This window comes from Chenopodium album, chromosome 27 (assembly GCF_948465745.1).
Source record: "Chenopodium album chromosome 27, dcCheAlbu1.1, whole genome shotgun sequence".
Classification (NCBI taxonomy): Eukaryota; Viridiplantae; Streptophyta; class Magnoliopsida; order Caryophyllales; family Amaranthaceae; genus Chenopodium; species Chenopodium album.
In genome coordinates, this window is record NC_137860.1 from 28,217,267 (window position 1) to 28,235,147 (window position 17,881).

General features: G+C 33.3%; 1 protein-coding gene across 1 annotated transcript; it reads right to left on the reverse strand.

Moving 5' to 3' along the window:
• Positions 1–240: 240 nt before the first annotated feature.
• Positions 241–3,441, reverse strand: LOC145619935 (uncharacterized). Its single transcript, XM_081674613.1, has one exon. It carries the CDS (start codon positions 3,439–3,441, stop codon positions 241–243), a length of 3,201 nt encoding a protein of 1,066 aa, XP_081530739.1.
• Between the last annotated feature and the right edge of the window lie 14,440 nt (positions 3,442–17,881).

A 17,881-nucleotide genomic window follows, 5' to 3' on the forward strand; every position in this document is an offset into this window, starting at 1 on the left:
ATTAATTTGTGTCAAAATAGAAATGAGGCCTAATTAACAGTTTAAACAAGCAAGATTTCAACAAACAGAGCATTCTACTGATCTAATCTAAGCTAAACTCAAAAACGACAAGACTAAATGAGACCAATCAATGTATTATTTGTATTGAAAACCAGTCATGGTATCAGATAAGGTAGACAGTATAAAATTAACATAGTTAACAAGTGAGGGAGCTAAGAGTTGTCTGATATCATACATACATTACTCTTCACTCTCTTGAGCATTTCTTTTATTGGTACCGGAAACAAGCTCAGCTTCAACTGACTGAGTAGGCAGCCTTTCGTACTTTCTTGATCCAGATGGAAGCATATGCTTCCCTAGAGCCAAAGTGTTTCTAAGCTTCTCGTAATGCCACCTTTGCTGTATATACACTATCACTGCAAGGCCTATTGCCAAAACAGGTATAGCGATATCCCCAAACTCGGAGTAAAAATCAAAATTTCGGTTCACAAACTCATATTCCTCTGAAAAAAACGGATTAGATACTGGACCTCTAATAAAATCATACACGTGAGGAAGAAGTCTGACAACAGTGATCCCCATGTAATATAGTTTTCGAAGAGGCTTACAGTCTATCTGCCATAAAATGTTTCCGATCAACTGTGGAAGAAGGAAAAGATCTTGAAGCAAACCTATGTACTCCTGAAAAAGAGTTTCCCAAGGCTTCAATGTGTGAGGGATTCCTGTTGTGTCCACATATTGCTCTTTCCAAGTAGGCGTTTGGCCAGTCTTCAAGGAATGGGAAATCAAAGCAATTACATACCCAACAACATGTATGACCAAAGTAATAACAAGAACTCGTTTTTCAGTGGGAATCCGGTGTGTATCAGTTGAATTCTGTGACAGTAACTTGACACGAGAAATCCACACTTTTTGGCAGAGCCTCACAGTAAGTAGAAGACACACCAGCACAAGAAGCTTCACAACATAGTCTATTACCTTGATCCACTCACTCCTCTCAAGATCATAAGAAGCTTCAGAATCCTCCAAATTGTTGTTCCGTGAAAGAGCTTGTACACCAATAACAAGAGGAAGAGCGTATCCAATGACTTGACTTCCTAGCATGACTAGAGACATGTAAGGAAGAGAATCTGCAGAATCTCTTGTATAAATAAGTTGGCTCATTATGCAACCAATGGCAATAGAGAGGGTCAAAATCTTGAGAATCCCCTCAAAGCCACTCCGAGAAAGAATATCTACTCTCTGTTTTCTGTACATAATAGGAAGAGAGAGAAGCTTGACTGGCTGAAAGTAGAAAGGGTCGTCTTCTGTCCTTTTACTGGATATGGAAACGCTAGCTGTTGGAGTAACTAGCCACTGAGCTGTAGTGGGCGGATATGAAATAACAACTTCAATCAAACAATCGAGGCCGCCTTCAAGGTCCCAGCCATCATATAACACCTTCCATGAGGCCCTGACATCTCTGCAACCAATCAAATACATTCTTCCAACGTGTTGATCATAAATTCCCTCCAGAAACAGCATAGAAAAGTTCTTATAAGGTCCTCCCCTGAGCTTAAACTGAGTGGAAACATTCAAAAGCAACTGTCTCTCAGTGTAAGCAGCTTTTGTGTGGTAAGGAGTTTCAAGACTAGCCGTGGAGTCATTTGAGAACCAGTTACGCCCAAACATGGGACCAAGAGAAAGCACCTCCATCTCAATCTCAGTTCTTGAAGGCTGAGAAACAGGTATTGGATCAGGGACAGCTGATACATGAAGTGTAAGGTCTTCTGCAAGAAGTCTGAGACTTTCAGAATAATCCTCTGAGTCCTGAAGTTTAGGAAATGTCAGCAATGATTTCTTGATGACAGTTCCAAAATTGAAAGGCTCATATTTTTCCAGTATAGCTCCTGCAGCATCAACTTTTGAATAGTGATAGAACGGCTGTGCATATTTGTAACTGTCAGAAATGTAATCCAAGCTCTGATAAAGCATTTCAAGTGACAAAGGGAAGTAAGGGGGATTACTCTTCTCGATACTTGATATGCTACCGAGAAGAATGCTTCTTTGTTTAATGGAGAATGACCGAGGTATGTACAAACAAATTCGAGAATTGCAGTAATCACCTTCTACACCCACAACTCCAAGGCAACCAATCATGCAAAGTTGTCCAGTGGAAGAATTCCAGATCCCCTCAGCAACAAGCGTCATGTTTCCCAATCCACTTCTTTGATTTTCGATGAACAGAATGTTGGGAACATCAAAGGCTCTAAATACTGCAGAAACCCTTGCCATTACACCATTATCCTGTGTTTTTTTAGTTACACAGATAATGTTGTGCACAAGAATTCTCACATCCTTGAAGCTTCCATCTGTACTGTTTATTTGTTTATCTGAAGCAAAAGGACCAAACTTGCTACAAAATTCATCAATACCATTGCATTGCCAATGAGGCACAACTAAAAAAGCCCCATCAATGGAATTTTTTTTAAGAGTTGAACAAAAATCAGCACCCTTGTAGGGCTCTATGCCGCTACCTATGGAAGTATCCGAGTATGGATATGGATTACATGCCTTTGCTATGATCTCATCAGAGCTAAATTCATAGTCACGAGTATTAGCCTGCATCTGAGATGTGATTTTAACTTTATCAAAGTACTTTGGATTTGTTTTCGAGTTCAAACTCCGCACCTCACCTTGAATGGCCCTGTTCTTTAGACTAGCTTTCTTTGGAATGTTAAGAATGATTAAGATTTGCTCATCCTGCAGTAGAGTTGGCTGAGTATCACTTGAGCCTGAATCAATAGAATCAGGCTGACGGGAAGGCAGCATGGTGCTACCCAACAAACACAGCATTTTCTCCCCACCATTTTTTCTTGATTCAGCATATACCCCTTGGACACGAATAAGAAGCTGAGAATGTTGGCTCCACATAGAAAATTCTGGGCCTTTAAGCACTCGTTCACTCATAGTCGCCAAAGGGAGACTAGAGGTAATCACCAAATAAAGATAGCCATTGACAGCTACAGTCTTTTTAGACCGATGAGCACCGCTAACATCAGTCAATTTGAAAGACACAAGCTTATATGGCGGCATCAAACGAGTAGAGTTGTATAGATCATAATCATAACTAGATGACATTCTTGGTGGTCTATCATCAAATGGCAACAAAGGTGCACTAGTTCCTTCATGTTCCCAATCTCCATTACTAAAGAAAATCTCATTCTTAATTTTATCAATTACATTGTCATCAATTTTCAGTTCAGTAGCAGAAGCTATGACTTTAGAACATGCTTTTTTCACTTCATCTAACCGATCATATTGGGGGGTTGTTCTAACAGAATCATTATCCTCCTCGGATTCGCCATCCACGAAATCCAAATCGAATTCGCAACTCGTAAACCCAATCAACAAAAACACTAACAACAATACATGTATTGTCCAAATTGGCAAAACCCTCATGATCAATTATTCAATTCATACAAATTAACCAAAATAGAAATAAACCCACTTCAGAAAATGCAATTAACCACTAATCTTGCAAAACCCAGTTGCTCAAATCCACAAATTCACATGATTTCAAAGTCTCCCTAATCATCAGTTGCAGCAGAAGGCCAAAAGTGCTAATTTAAAGAGTTTGATCAAACACCCAGAAAGTAAGATCTTGATTTCTAGCTACCAAAGTATCTAACTCGACAAATTAAGCAATGATCTAACATCAGAAATGATACTAAATACAGTAAATTTGAGCATAGATTTAGAGTAAAACTGACCTTAAACAAGGTATCTGAATCCGAAAATCAAGGGTCGAACTGTTGGATACAACTATGATTTTGTAATTGAAGGTAAATAAAGTATAAAGTGTAAAATATGAAGATTTAGTGAATAGGTTGGAGGAAAGAATGTTGGAGAAGCGCATGGAGTGAGTGAAGTTGAAGAAAGCTGAAAGAAGATGATGGCGTAACAACTACTCGTATAGTACTGCAAATCTGCAATTGTTTTTTTGGTCTGATTTTGGAGTTTGGACACAATGACACATCATTCAGTAAACGTTGATAGTTGACTTTGTTCCTCACACCAAGTCTTGTAGGAAAAAAACTTTGATTTTTTAATAAGTCCAAAAAAAAAAAAAAAAAAAAGAAAAAAAAAAAAAAGAGTTTACCCGAGTAAACAACCCACTACTAATAAAGAGTAGTGGTAAATAGTTAAATAATACGGAGTGGAGTGCGTACTTAGTAGTGATGGTGAAATCCAAGTCAACAATTATGTAAGTAACCTGGATAACTTAATCAAGTACTTGTAACTTTAAGTAGTGATAAATTGTTAGCTAAATTTGGCATACAAGTCTCATGCTTTAACTCTGAAAAGATCAGACCAAATTATACGAGTACTGGATAAAGCCTCAAGTACAAGGAGTAAATTATACGAGTATTGAATATCCTGGATAACTTAATCAAGTACGAAGTATAACTTAAGGAGTCTCTTACGTACCTGTATTTGTGGTATTCAATTCGCATGCTTCAACTCTGATCTTGTAATTGCTTAAGTTCATCTAAGGCTTGAGCCAGGCCTACCTTTTCCTTAATTAGCTTCAAGAGTAAACGTGTTAAATTAAACTTGATTAATTTAATTAGTTATACAAAGTTTAAAACCCATCATGTAGAGCATGTTAATTATTCAGTGGCATACAAATAAAATATACTTGTAAATTAAATTTCAAAGCATGCATTATTATGATGGATGAGGAATATTAGCAGCCACTGCACGTCTAGCTGTTTAATTTGATTACGATGAAATGGATGTGGAAACCACGTCTGTTTGATTATATTATTCTACATTAATTATCTGGCCTTACTATAAATGGTTGATCCAATTCAATGCACTAAATAACTTCATCCAGTATAATCAATCTTTGATATAAAAAAGAACAAAAATAAAGAAAATGAGTCAAGTCACAAAGTGTATGGTGGTTTTATTGATAGCCATGGTAATAATGCAGCCAATGCTTGTCACGGCCGGCTTAGCCGACGGTATTAGCTGTGCGTTTAGTGGTATATTTGGTGGTCAAGCTTGCAACAGGAATCCACCACCAGCCCCAGTAATTATACAGCAACAACCACGTACAACAGTGGTACCAGTAGTATATGATCCATATAGTTCTGAAGTTGCTTATCCAGGTGGAGTTTATCAAGCAGGTGGTCAAGTGGTTGTTGGACAACCATAATAATTGTATTGCTGCCGTTTTCTTTTCTCTTAAATTTATATTGGAGACTGTCATTTTATTTTTCATGTAATATATATTGTTTACATGTTTCTTGTTTCTTATTTTCATTCAACATTTTGTACGTTACAATTTATTACTTTACAGCATATTACGGCAAGTTTACAATATGATTTCATTTTTACTATTTATTTTTTGTTATTTTATTTGATGAATGATGATAAGATTATTATTTTTAGCATAAAATAAGCGTACATCAATCAATGTGTACACATAAAAATAACAGGGTTAATATTAGGAAATTTTCACATTTGCTACCACTAAAAACACCATGCATCACATTTGCTACCTATTTAATTTTTTATTTTTTATTTTACTACCACCTAAAACAGAGTTTGTTAAAAATCACTACCACATGCCTTATTCTGTTACTATTTCCGTTAGTGGGCCCACTCCACCGTTTAGCCACCCCTCCAACCCCCTTGCAGCCACCCCTCCTCCTCATTGCCACCCCTCACCTCCCCCTCCCCCTGCCGACGCCGCTGCGCGAACCCACCCCCTCCCTTTCCCCCACCCTTTGCGCATCCAATCCCCCTTTCCCTTTCCCCGTTCTTGAGCTCCGACCTCCACCCCGAACGAAAACCACCCCCTTTCCCCTTCCCTCCACCGGAAATCGGCCCCCTCCTCTTCCCCTACCCTTTTTGGCCGTCCCTAAACCTAAACCACCACCCCAAAACCACCTTAAACGAATTTTAGGGTTTCAGTTGTGGTGGTTTTGGGGTGGTGGTTTAGGGCTAGGGATGGCCGAAAAGGGTAGGGGAACGGGAGGGGGTCAATTTCGGTGGGGGAATCAGGGGAGGGGGGCCGATTTCCGGTGGAGGGAAGGGGAAAGGGGATTACAGTGGTGTTGGTATGGGTTTTGGGGGTTTTGGTGGCGGTGGTGGTCTGGGTTTGGGGGTGTCGGCTTAGGATTAGGATTGTCATCAATTTTGGGTGGGGAAAAGGGAGGGGGTGAGGTTGTCGGCGCCGGCCGCCGTAAGAGGGGAGGGGGAGGGTGGCAGATTAGGGGAGGGGGTGGGTGATGGGGTTGCTGGGTTTTTTTTTTTTTTTTTTTTAAAAAAAAAAAAAATTTAAAATCTTTTTAATTTTTTTTTTTAATAAACTTAACGAAAATCCTAACGGATTCTGTTAAGTGGTAGTGATTTAACAAAGTCTGATTTAGGTGGTAGTAAAGTAAAAAAAAAAAATTAATCAAATCTGAAGCGAGGCATTTTAGGTGGTAGAAATGTGAAAATTTCCTTAATATTTTATTGAAACCAATGCGCACGGCATAGTCAGTACTTTAAAAAGAATTATTACCGATAGTCTTTAAGAAGAATTATAAAATTAATTAAAAGTACTAATTTCAAGGGTTTGGTCAAACACCCAGAAAGTAAGATCTTGATTTCTAGCTACCAAAGTATCTAATTCGACATATTAAGCAATGATCTAACATCAGAAGTGATATTAAATGCAGTAAAGTTGAGCATAAATTAGAGTAAAACTGACCTTAAACAATCTATATGAATCTGAAAATCAAGATAGAGCTCAAACGGTTGAAACCACTTATAATTTTTAATTGAAGGTAAATTGAGTATAAAGTGTAAAGTATGGAGTTTTAGGGCCTGTTCTCTTCAGCTTATTTTCGGTTCAGTTCAGTTTAGTGCAGTTCAGTTCAGTTTAGTTAAGCTCCAATAAGTTCAGTTCAGTTCAGTTCAGTTCTTATACGGAGTATTAATTTTCTTCTCTCATAAAATATTCAGTCAATTCAGTTCATTCAATTCAATTCAGTTCAGCTTCAATAAGTTCAGTTCAGTTCAATTCAGTTCAGTTTAGTCAATCAGAACATGCCGTTAGTGAGTAGGTTGGATGAAAGAATGCTGGAGAAGCGCATGGGAGTGAGTAAAGTTGAAGAAAGATGAAAGATGAAGATGATGGCGTAACAACTATTGCAATTATTTTTTGGTCTGATTTTGGAGTTCGGACACAATGACACATCATCAGTAAACGTTGATGGTTGACTTTGTTCCTCACACCGTACAAAGTCTTGTAGGGAAAAAACTTAGTTTTAAAAAAAGTCAAAAAATTTGTTTACCAGGGTAAACAACCCAATTCAAAACTAATACTTACTTCGTTTCTTTTTTACTTGACACGTTTCTTTAGTCACGTTTACCAATGCACAAGTTCAACTTTTTATATCTTGGTGAAAGGAAAGTGTGTAAATAGTGCTAAAGTCAAAACGTCTCAACTAAAAAAACGGAAGTAGTATGAGTAATAAAGAGTAGCTTAAGTAGTGATAGTGGAATCCAAGTGAACATACTAGTATTATAAAAAAATATACTCCCTCCGTCCCCAAATGATAGTCCCTTATGGGCAAAAATCACGGGAATTAAGAAACTTAAATAAAAGTATTAAAATTACATTGGAAATATAAATTTACATTGGGTATGTAAATAGTAGAGAGAGAAAGTAATAAAAGTACATTGAAAAACAAAATTTACATTGAAAAGTTAAATTTGCACAAATATTGTTGCAATTGGAGAGAATTTTGATAAAAAAATTGATATTAATGGTACTTGAAAAAAGCAAATGGGACTATCAATTTGGGACTAAAAATATGCCATAAGGGACTATCATTTGGGGACGGAGGGAGTATTAAATATTTCCTATGCCGCTATTACAACAAAAAGCCCTGGCAACACAGCCAACAACAGAAGATGCTGAATTGCTAGCTAAATCTGGTGAATTAAATACCTTTTAAATACTTAACCAACAAATACATCCGGCCATTCCTTTTAAAGTAGAAGAGTGCGTATATGTCACAAATCTGATAACCAACATGCTCCCTATAAACCAAAAGCAAATCTTGCAAAATGTGTCTTTTGCATAGACAGAATTGCAGGCACAACACAATATTAATGCAAGTTTAATTCCATTAACCATCATAATCTTTCAATCACATACCCCCGATTTCTACATTGAATTCAAATACTCTCTTGTGACAATATTACATATGACATGAACCAATTTAAGAGTAAACGTATTAAATAAAACTTGATTACTTTAATTGGTTATTAAAACCCATCTGATAGAGTATAAAACATATTCCTGGGCTTCAACCATCAGTTTAAACTTTTGGTTGAGTTGACCCTCTAACATGGTATCAAGAGTCAGCGTGACACAAAGGTCCTCTAACACCATCATGTACAGCATGTTAATTATTCACTGGCACACAGATTAGATATACAAATTTCAAAGCACGCATTATGATGAAGGGAACCACTGCACGTCTGGTTTAATCCTATAATCAAACAGACGTGGTTTCCACATCCATTTCATCATAATCAACCACTAAATTATATACATATTATACATACATTATCTGGCCTTATTATAAATGGTTGATCCAATTCGATATTTCGATCCACTAATTAACTTCATCCGATCAAACTCCATTATCTCCCAGCATATAATTATAACAAGAACAGAAAGAAAATGAGTCAAGTCACAAAGTTTACAGTGGTGTTGCTATTGATAGCCATGGTAATGCACCCAATGCTTGTCACGGCCTATGTCGGCGATTTAGCTGATGGTATTAGCTGTACATTTAGTGGTATATTTGGTGGTCGAAATTGCAGGAGAACACCACCACCAGTAGTTTATGATCCTGCAGTCTATGCTGATGTAGTTTATCCAGGTGGTCAAGTGGTTGTTGGACAACCATAAATCTTCAGATTTTCATATTTTTTTTCATATAATTTTTTACATGTTTCTTCTTTCTTATTTTTGTTTTTTGTTTTTTGTTTTTTTGTTTTTTTTTTTTTTTTGACAAATTCTTATTTTTGTTCAAACACTATGTATGTTATAAATATAAAGCATATTACTATTTATATTTTTTGGTCATTACGTTCATTTTATTTGATGAATGATGATAAGAGAATTAGTTATTATAGCATAAAAATATAAATAAGCCATTGATCGATTGTAAATAAAAATATCTCCATGTCAAAATTGTAAATAAATCAACAATTTTATCCAATCATCATGACATATTGACATATTACAGTAATCAACAATCGCACGGAGTAGGACCTATTTTTTGATAAAAAGAAGAAAAATGCAAGGTTATGTATAAGATGCAAGAAGAGGAAAGTATTAGTAAAATATATATCTCATTAAGGGCATCTTCTCTTCAGCTTAAATTCAGTTCAATTCAGTTCCTAATATCCTCCTCTCATAAAATATTTAGTCCAATTAAGCTCAACTCAGTTTCGTAAATCTGAACAGGCCCTAATCAGTACAAGCTCGGGCCAGACCACTTTGCACCAATTTAAGAATTTTTTAAAAAAAGAATTCTAATTTTTTTAAATATTTTTTTATGGAAAATTCGAAAAAAGTAAAGAAAATCTACACTTAAACGTCTTTTTTTGTATATTTAGTATAAAAAAGCTCTTAAATTTAAAGTTTTCTAAGCTCATCAAGGATAATCTTGACCATTATTTAATATAATATAAAGTTTCACGCATATTTTTTAATAAATAAATTGGTCCGGTCCAAGATCGATATATTTTACAGAGTTTTGGATCGGATCGGACCGAAGACCGGTAAAATAAATTTCTTGACCCGAAGACCGGACCAAATTATTTGGTCCGGGGTCGGTTTGAGGTGGTCCGGTCTGAACCGATTTATGAGCACTACTAGTTGTAGGATTTGGCCTAATTAAAAATGATGCCATATAAAGATCAACTTAATTGTTCTAAGTTAATCAATAGGTTGACTTATTTTGAGATAACCGTGCAAAGGTTGGTTTATATTTGACAAAAAATTATATTTATTTTTTGCTCATAAATTATTTAACTGAACTGAAATTATTTTTATTACTAATCGCTGTAGTATTTCTTTTTTAAATTTACTAATTTTTATCCAACTGAATTGAACTTAACTTATTTTTACTAAACTGAACTTATTTATACTGAATATTTTTTTTTAAGGTAAAGTGAATTGGGTCTAAGTGTGTAACATATACAAGTATTAGAAATGATGAAAATAAATTTTCAAAGCTAGTAGAGAATAGGATCTCAAAAGCTCTTACGTACCTATATGTATTTGTGTTTTTTTTTTTTTTTTTTTTTTTTTTTTTTTTTTTTTTTTTTTGACAACAATATGTATTTGTGTTATTCAACTGCTTAAGATCATCCAAGCATTGACCCTCGACCTACCTGTGCTTAGGTTCGAAAGTAATAAACGTGTTAATTTTTTTAATAATAAAATTGATCCATTAATAAAAAGGCATACGATAAATACAACGATAATTAAATTTAACAAATACATAATTTGAATCAAATAAAAATTTTCTTCATAAAAATTACGATCGTCAAATAGATATTGCAATGCAGAACATCTCCCCCTTCGCTGGAAATTATAGCCTTGTTGGAGAGACTAACTAACGATATCTTGTAGTCGTGAGAATGATTTCCATCGAAATTCATCTTACTTTATTTGAAAAATTGAAAACCTTTGCGATCCTGCATAATTTTTTACCAACGAAACAATTTTACAACAATTCATTAGATCTATAATTCCGAATTTTAAACTAAGAAATTTCCAGTGTGTGGTTCCTACAAGCGTTTGTACCATGCATCGTACAAACGTTTTGCGGAAAGAACATACATATTATATAAATGTAAAGAACATACAGATGTAGTGAAAAGAACATACTATTAAGAACAAAAAAGAGTGAAAAGAATTTGTCCTTTTTTTTTGTCAGTGTAATGTACTTTTATTTGTGATATAATGTTAATTTCTGACTGTGAAATGTTCTTTAAATTATGGAGGGTGTATGTAAATAATGTTCATTACATAATATAATCATGTTTTTTTTTTATTAATATTACATATGTTGTTTAGATATAAAAAAAATAAAACATAAAAAATAAAAAAACATAAAATTGGATGTTCTTTACTAGACAGCTATATGTTCTTTACAAAACAACTGTATGTTCTTTATAAAACAGCTACATGTTCTTTCTGCGTTTTTTGTTCTGTATCATGGCGAATGTAACTTAAAATTTTCAAAAATATCTCCTCGAAAAGAGGAGAAAAACCCTATTTATTTTTCAAAAGAGATCAAAAACCTTGTCTTTTGAATGAGATTAAGACCCTTTCTTTCGAGGGAGAAATCATTATTATAAACCAAAAAAAACAAACTAAAAAGTATAAAAAAAAACAAAAGTTGGGATTTTTCATTGCTAAAAACCAATGGAAGCCTCTTCAAAAATCAAGAATGGAGGCTAGGGTTTTTTCAAGGGAATAGAGGAAAGAGGTACTCTTACGAGTTTTGAAGAAAGTATTTTTGCACGCGTAAACTTGATTAGTTTAGATTATTGGTTATTAAAATTTAAAAACCAGCCATCATGGCATCAAGCCATCAAGTACAGCATTGCTGTTATTCACTAGCTAGCATAAAGAAATACATGTAAATTACTTGTATTAAGCACGACGTCTGTTTAATTTGATTAAGAAATAATGGATGTGGAAACCACGTACTCTTTATTAGTTAAACTAAATTATGTACTGTATTCTACAGCTGACCGTGTTATAAATGGTTGATCCAATTGTGCTAATTTATTTCATCCAATCAAACTCAATTTCCTCTCCCATATACCAAAAAAAAAAACTAAAAATGAGTCGAGTCACAAAGTGTATAGTGGTGTTATTGATAGCCATGGTAGTAATGCAGCCAATGCTTGTCACGGCCTACGTCGGGTGTATAGGTGTTAAAGGTAGTGTCCGTAGTGGTATATTTGGTGGTCAAGTTTGTGCGGGAACACCTTCAGCACCAGCTATCATAAATCAACAACCAGCAGCAGTAGTACATGTGAACAATCCATATGCTCCTGAAGTTTATAATGATGCATTTTATCCGGGTGGACAAGTGGTTGTTGGAAAACCATAATTGTATTTTTTTTTTTACAACGGGAAGGAGCCCTCACCCTATCACTGAAATAGGGGGCTATGAGGAATCGAACCGCCATCACATTCGAGGGAGATGGAGGGCGAGAACTTAATTATAATGTTAAATTTATATTTCAGACTATCTTATCATCATGTAATACTGTTTACAAGTTTCTTGTTTCTCATCTTTATTCAACATTATGTACTCATTCGTTATAAATTATAAAACATATTAAAAGTTTACGATGTTATTGATTATAACTTTATTTTTTGCCATTATGTAATTTATCTGATGAATGATAAGATTACTGTTAGCATATAATAATAGGAATTTAGAAAAAGGAATATAATTATCATCCCCAATCTCCTCTATTAAGGGCATGTTCTCATTGACTGAACTTAGCTGAACTGAACTGAATTGAACTGAACTGAATTGAATATTTTATAAGAGAAAGAAATTAGGAGCTGAACTGAACTAAACTGAATTTCAACGTAAGAGAACATGGCCTAAATACACAAAACAGTACTAGAATCATTGATGTTTTGTAAACCTACCTCATGGTCCAAAACTCTTTTCCTGACTTTAATTGATTCTCAGTTTTCCAATAATTTTCATCAATTTTCTTATTCCTATCTATTTCACAAATCATACAAGTCTCAATTGTAAGTTTTAAGAAGCTACTTGTACTCGGGGAAAACTTGGTGTATGTAGCCAAAAGATATATACACTCCCTTTTTATTGGCTAAAATTAGACTTGTCAATCACATCAGTTGGGTCAGCTTTGGTCACGAGTCTTTGGATCGGGTCACTTCATTCTGGTCACAGGTAAAGAAATGCGCAATCCTAGATCCTTATGCTCAAAAGCTTTGGGTTAAGGCCATTAATTTTTGAAAGTAGTAATTGACAATTTTTTCAAAACCTTCGGATAAGCTTAAATAATTCATTTTAGATAAATTCCGGTATAATAATAAGGAGAAGAAAACACACTCATAGTTAGTTTGTACGTTGGGTAATTTTATTGAAACTAGTAATAGTATTTAAGAATTTCATTACTTTCCACTTTTCCACATATTTATACAACTTTATATTTCAATTAGCAAACAAGATTTTTTATTTTTGAATAGAACAAACAAGATTAGATTGAAGAATTCTCCATCAGTCTATAAGGTGATTAACAATAGTACTATACCTTTCCAACACTTATATTCCGTACTCCCTCCGTCCCTAAATTACATTCCTCTTTCTCTTTATTATGTGAGGAATAAATGCTAGAAAGAGGAATGTAATTTAGGGACGGAAGGAGTAGTTTTTTTTTTTTTTTTTCCTAATCTTATACTCCTACTTCTTTTTTTTTTTCCCCTAATCCTATACTTCTTTTTTTCTTTTATTTTTTATTTTTTTATTTTTTTTATGCATTACTTTTGATATCACATTATCACGGCTCAAACATTTTGATATCACATTATCACGGACTCAAACAATCATATTCCGTAGTCGTTTTACGGAATAACTAGCTTTTGGACCCGTTCTACGCACGGGTTATGCTTAAGTTATAAATTTATTTGAAACTTTACAAATTATCTTGTGACAAAAAAAAAAAAACCCTTTACAAATTATTTGAATGAATTTATTTTATCGTCTTTTGACGTATTAAAATATTTTATGAATTAGTGGTAATAGACTAATAGTTGTAGAAAAAATGGCTTAAAATCGTAAAATCATATCTCTATTGCATGATATATTAATCAACAATTTGTGTAAAAAACTACTTTGTAAATACCCAGTGGCAAATCCAGAAAAAATATTTAACGGGGTCAAAATACAGTTAGTTAATTTTAATGGGGTCATTTGATATAAAAAATAACTAATTTTATTGAAAAAAAAAAAATTTATTAAGAATTTTTTTTTTTTTAAATTCAAGTGGGGTCATGGGACCCCACTCAAATGGCCTAAATCCGCCACTGTAAATACCAAACACTTATTATAATTTTACAATTTTTACATCAAATGTGAAGGCATGATATTCTCTTTAGTCGATCTTTACCAATATATGCCTCTTATATTGCGCTTAATATCTTCAAAATTAAAGCCCCATGACAAGCAAACAATGTCTTCCTATGGAATTTCCATAGCATTCTTGCCACGTCAATATTTCCCTTTTCAATCATTATCCTCATTGTTGTAAAAATTTCACATAGAATTTTGAGAGATGTTTCTCTAACTTTTTAGTTTTTGAAACTTAATGAGAGTGAAAAAATCTTTATTAAAAATTTGTATTTATATAAGAAGAGGGGGAAGATAAGGGGTCAAATTAAAGAAATGAATTATGAATGTGAATAAATTGAATTGATAGATGGAACAATGAGAAGAGGAGAAGGTTTAGGAAATTTAATTTGTTATTGAATTAAAATAAAGATTACAAAATATAAAAGTTATTGAGAAATAAAGGGGGAGATGAAGAGATAATTTCTTAGAAAACATAAGGAGGGAGAATGAATAAAGAAAGGTGAGAAAGAATGATGACATGTGTCAATTTTGGTTTGTGATTTTAAATACTAAGTATAGATAATATTGTTTTAAGGTTAAAAGAGCAGGAGATAAATAGATAGGGGTTTAAATTAACCAAGCCGATCAATAAACTACTCGGGTTCGAGCTCGGTTGAAGCTCGTTCATGTTTCTTTACTTAATAAATGAGCCGAGTTTGAACAAATTTTGAAGCTCGTTTAATAAATGAGCTTGGACACGAACATAGATATGTTCATGAACAACTCGTTTATTTATTTTCACGAACTACTGATTTATTTATGTTCATGAATTATTGATTTATTCACATTTTTTAATTTAATTATTAAGTTTATACGATGCATGTGATTAAAATTTAATTATTATGCTACTTTTGAGATTTTCAAAGGTCAAAAGTACAAAGCTCGTTTATTATTAAGCTCGTTCATGAATCACTCATTTATCAACTCGTTTAATAAACAAGCTGTTCATGAACTGTTTATGAACATACATTGTACTAAATGAGCCGAGCTTGAACAAATTTTTGAGCTCGCTTGAAAGCTCGGGATCGTCCTTGGGCTCGCCAAAGTTAAATGAAATGAACATGAACAAGGTATTACTTGGCTCGGCTCCTTTACACCCCTATAAATAGATTGTCGGCAGTGGAGGATTAATTTTTTTTTAACTCAACCTAAGCTAATAACGAAAACAAGACATGCGTAGTGCCACTATTAACCGGTCAAATTTGTTAAAATTAAAATTTTATTGAGATTGTTTAGAGAAGGACTCCTCTAAAGTTAGGACCGCCTATACTACGTACTTGTTTATCGATAGTTAAAACCTTTTAAAGAAGACAAACTATTACTGATGGGATTGTTAGTGTCAAATTTTCCTAAATAAAAAACTACTTTCTCATTTCATAAAGTTTTTTCACATGTGATCTCTAATGCTCTTATTTAATTTTAATCATTAATATATTCAATCACATATTTATTAAATTATACAAATGTACGTAATCGGCACTACTTGTATATATTTAGAAATTTTGCATTGTAATGAATCAAATGAGATCGCATAAGATAATGACATAATGTATAGTACACCATGTTATTCACTGGAATACTGGATAAAATGCATTGACTTGATCGACAAAACCACTGCACGTCTGTTTAATTTGATTATGAAATGGATGTATGTAGAAACCACGTCTCTTTGATTATAACTAAATTAAATTATAAATATTCTGCAGCTGCTGGCCTTATTATAAATGGTTGATCCAATTCAATTTGTACTAATTAAATTCATCCGATCAATCTCCCATATAACAAAATTTTTTAATTTTTTTTAAAAAATGAGTCAAGTTACAAAGTGTATGGTGGTGTTATTGTTGATAGCCATGGTAGTGCAGCCAATGGTTGTCACGGCCTTTCTTGACAACGGCATTGGCTGTGGTTTCCTTGGTGGTTTATTTGGTGGTCAAGATTGCGATCGGACACGATCACCACCACCAGTTATTATACAACAACAAGCAGGTTATCCTGCATATCCTTATGGAGGTTATCTTGCATATTATGGAGGTTATCCAGTTCATGCACATGGTTCTGTAGTTTATCCAGCTGATCATCCAGTGGTTGTTTCTCAAAATAATCCAGTGGTTGTTGGACAACCATAATTGTATTGCTGCCTTTTTTTCTTCCTGTTATGTTTTTATAGTAGAATTTTCAGATTTTTCATTTTACTGTTAATGTAATACTGTTTACATGTTTCTTGTTAACTTGCATTGTTTCTCATTTTTCATTTGACATTATGTACTCGTATGCTATACGTATAGCAATCATCAATCTATATACTAAAATCTATATACTAAAAGGCACACCGTACCAGTCATGGCACGTTTCATCTTCTGGTGTGTCCATAGTATATTTTTTTTAAAAAAAAATAAAACTTTATTTAAAGAAACAAATAATATGACAAAGATACAATAATGACAAAGATATGAATATATATTCCCACCATCAATTATCTCATAGAATTAAGGAAACAATAATAATCACCAAGAAAATATTTACTAAATATACCATGATTATCCTAACATATATACTCCCTCCGTCCCTAAATTACATTCCTCTTTCTAGCATTTATTCCTCACATAATAGAGAGAAAGAGGAATGTAATTTAGGGACGGAGGAAGTACAATTTTTCCCTTAAAAAAAATCTTTGATTTAACAAAAGGAAAATTCAATGCTAAATATGCAGACTTAAGAAGGATACCCTTCAATAAAAGACTTAACAAAGATTAAAAAAAAAACAAAATAATAATAATAATAATAATAATAATAATAATAATAATAATAATAATAATAAAAGGTCAATAGACACACTAGCAATGACACATGTCAATTTCTGGTGTGTCCTTAATACATTATTTTTTTAATAATTAATTATTGCGAAGTATAGTTTATTTATTTTAAGGAAATTTATTTTAAAAAGATGTTTATTTTTGTCAACTATATAGAATGAGCAATAATATTTACCATTCTTATTCAATTTTGTTCAAGATATTTTAAACAATTTTTATATTTTATGCTATAAATAAATTAATTTGTCAAAAGAAAATATGGGGTAATTAAAATAACCGTGCATGGAACGGGAATTAACCTAATTTAAATTATGTGCTAGTTTATGATCGATGTCGTTGATTATTAGGGAATATTTACTTTTGGTCATTATGTTAATTTTATTTGGTGAATGATCATACGTAATACATAGTAGTAATAGCATAACTTCATAAAATAAAGTGTAAGGGCATGTTCTCATCATACAATTATTTTCACTTCAATTCACTTCAGTTAAGTTCAATTCCTAATTTCCTTCTCTTATAAAATATTCATTTCAGTTCAGTTCAGTTCATCTCTAATAAGTTCAGTTAGTTTAGTTCAGCTCAGCTCATTTCATTTCAGCTGAGTCCAGTCAATAAGAACAAGCCCTTAAGCCGTAAATTGATCAATAATGCGTACCAAAAGGGAATAAAATTTGCATCCCCATTCTACTAAGGGTCTGTTCACATTTACTTAATTTCAGTTCAGTTCAGTTCAGCTCCAATCAGTTCAGTTCAGTTCAGTTCAGCTCCTAATTTCCCTCTCTCATAAAATATTCATTTCAGCTCAGTTCAGTTCAGTTCAGC

Excerpts from the sequence above, each read along its gene's own strand:
- LOC145619935 (XM_081674613.1), bottom strand. The coding sequence starts at position 3,441 with ATGAGGGTTTTGCCAATTTGGACAATACATGTATTGTTGTTAGTGTTT.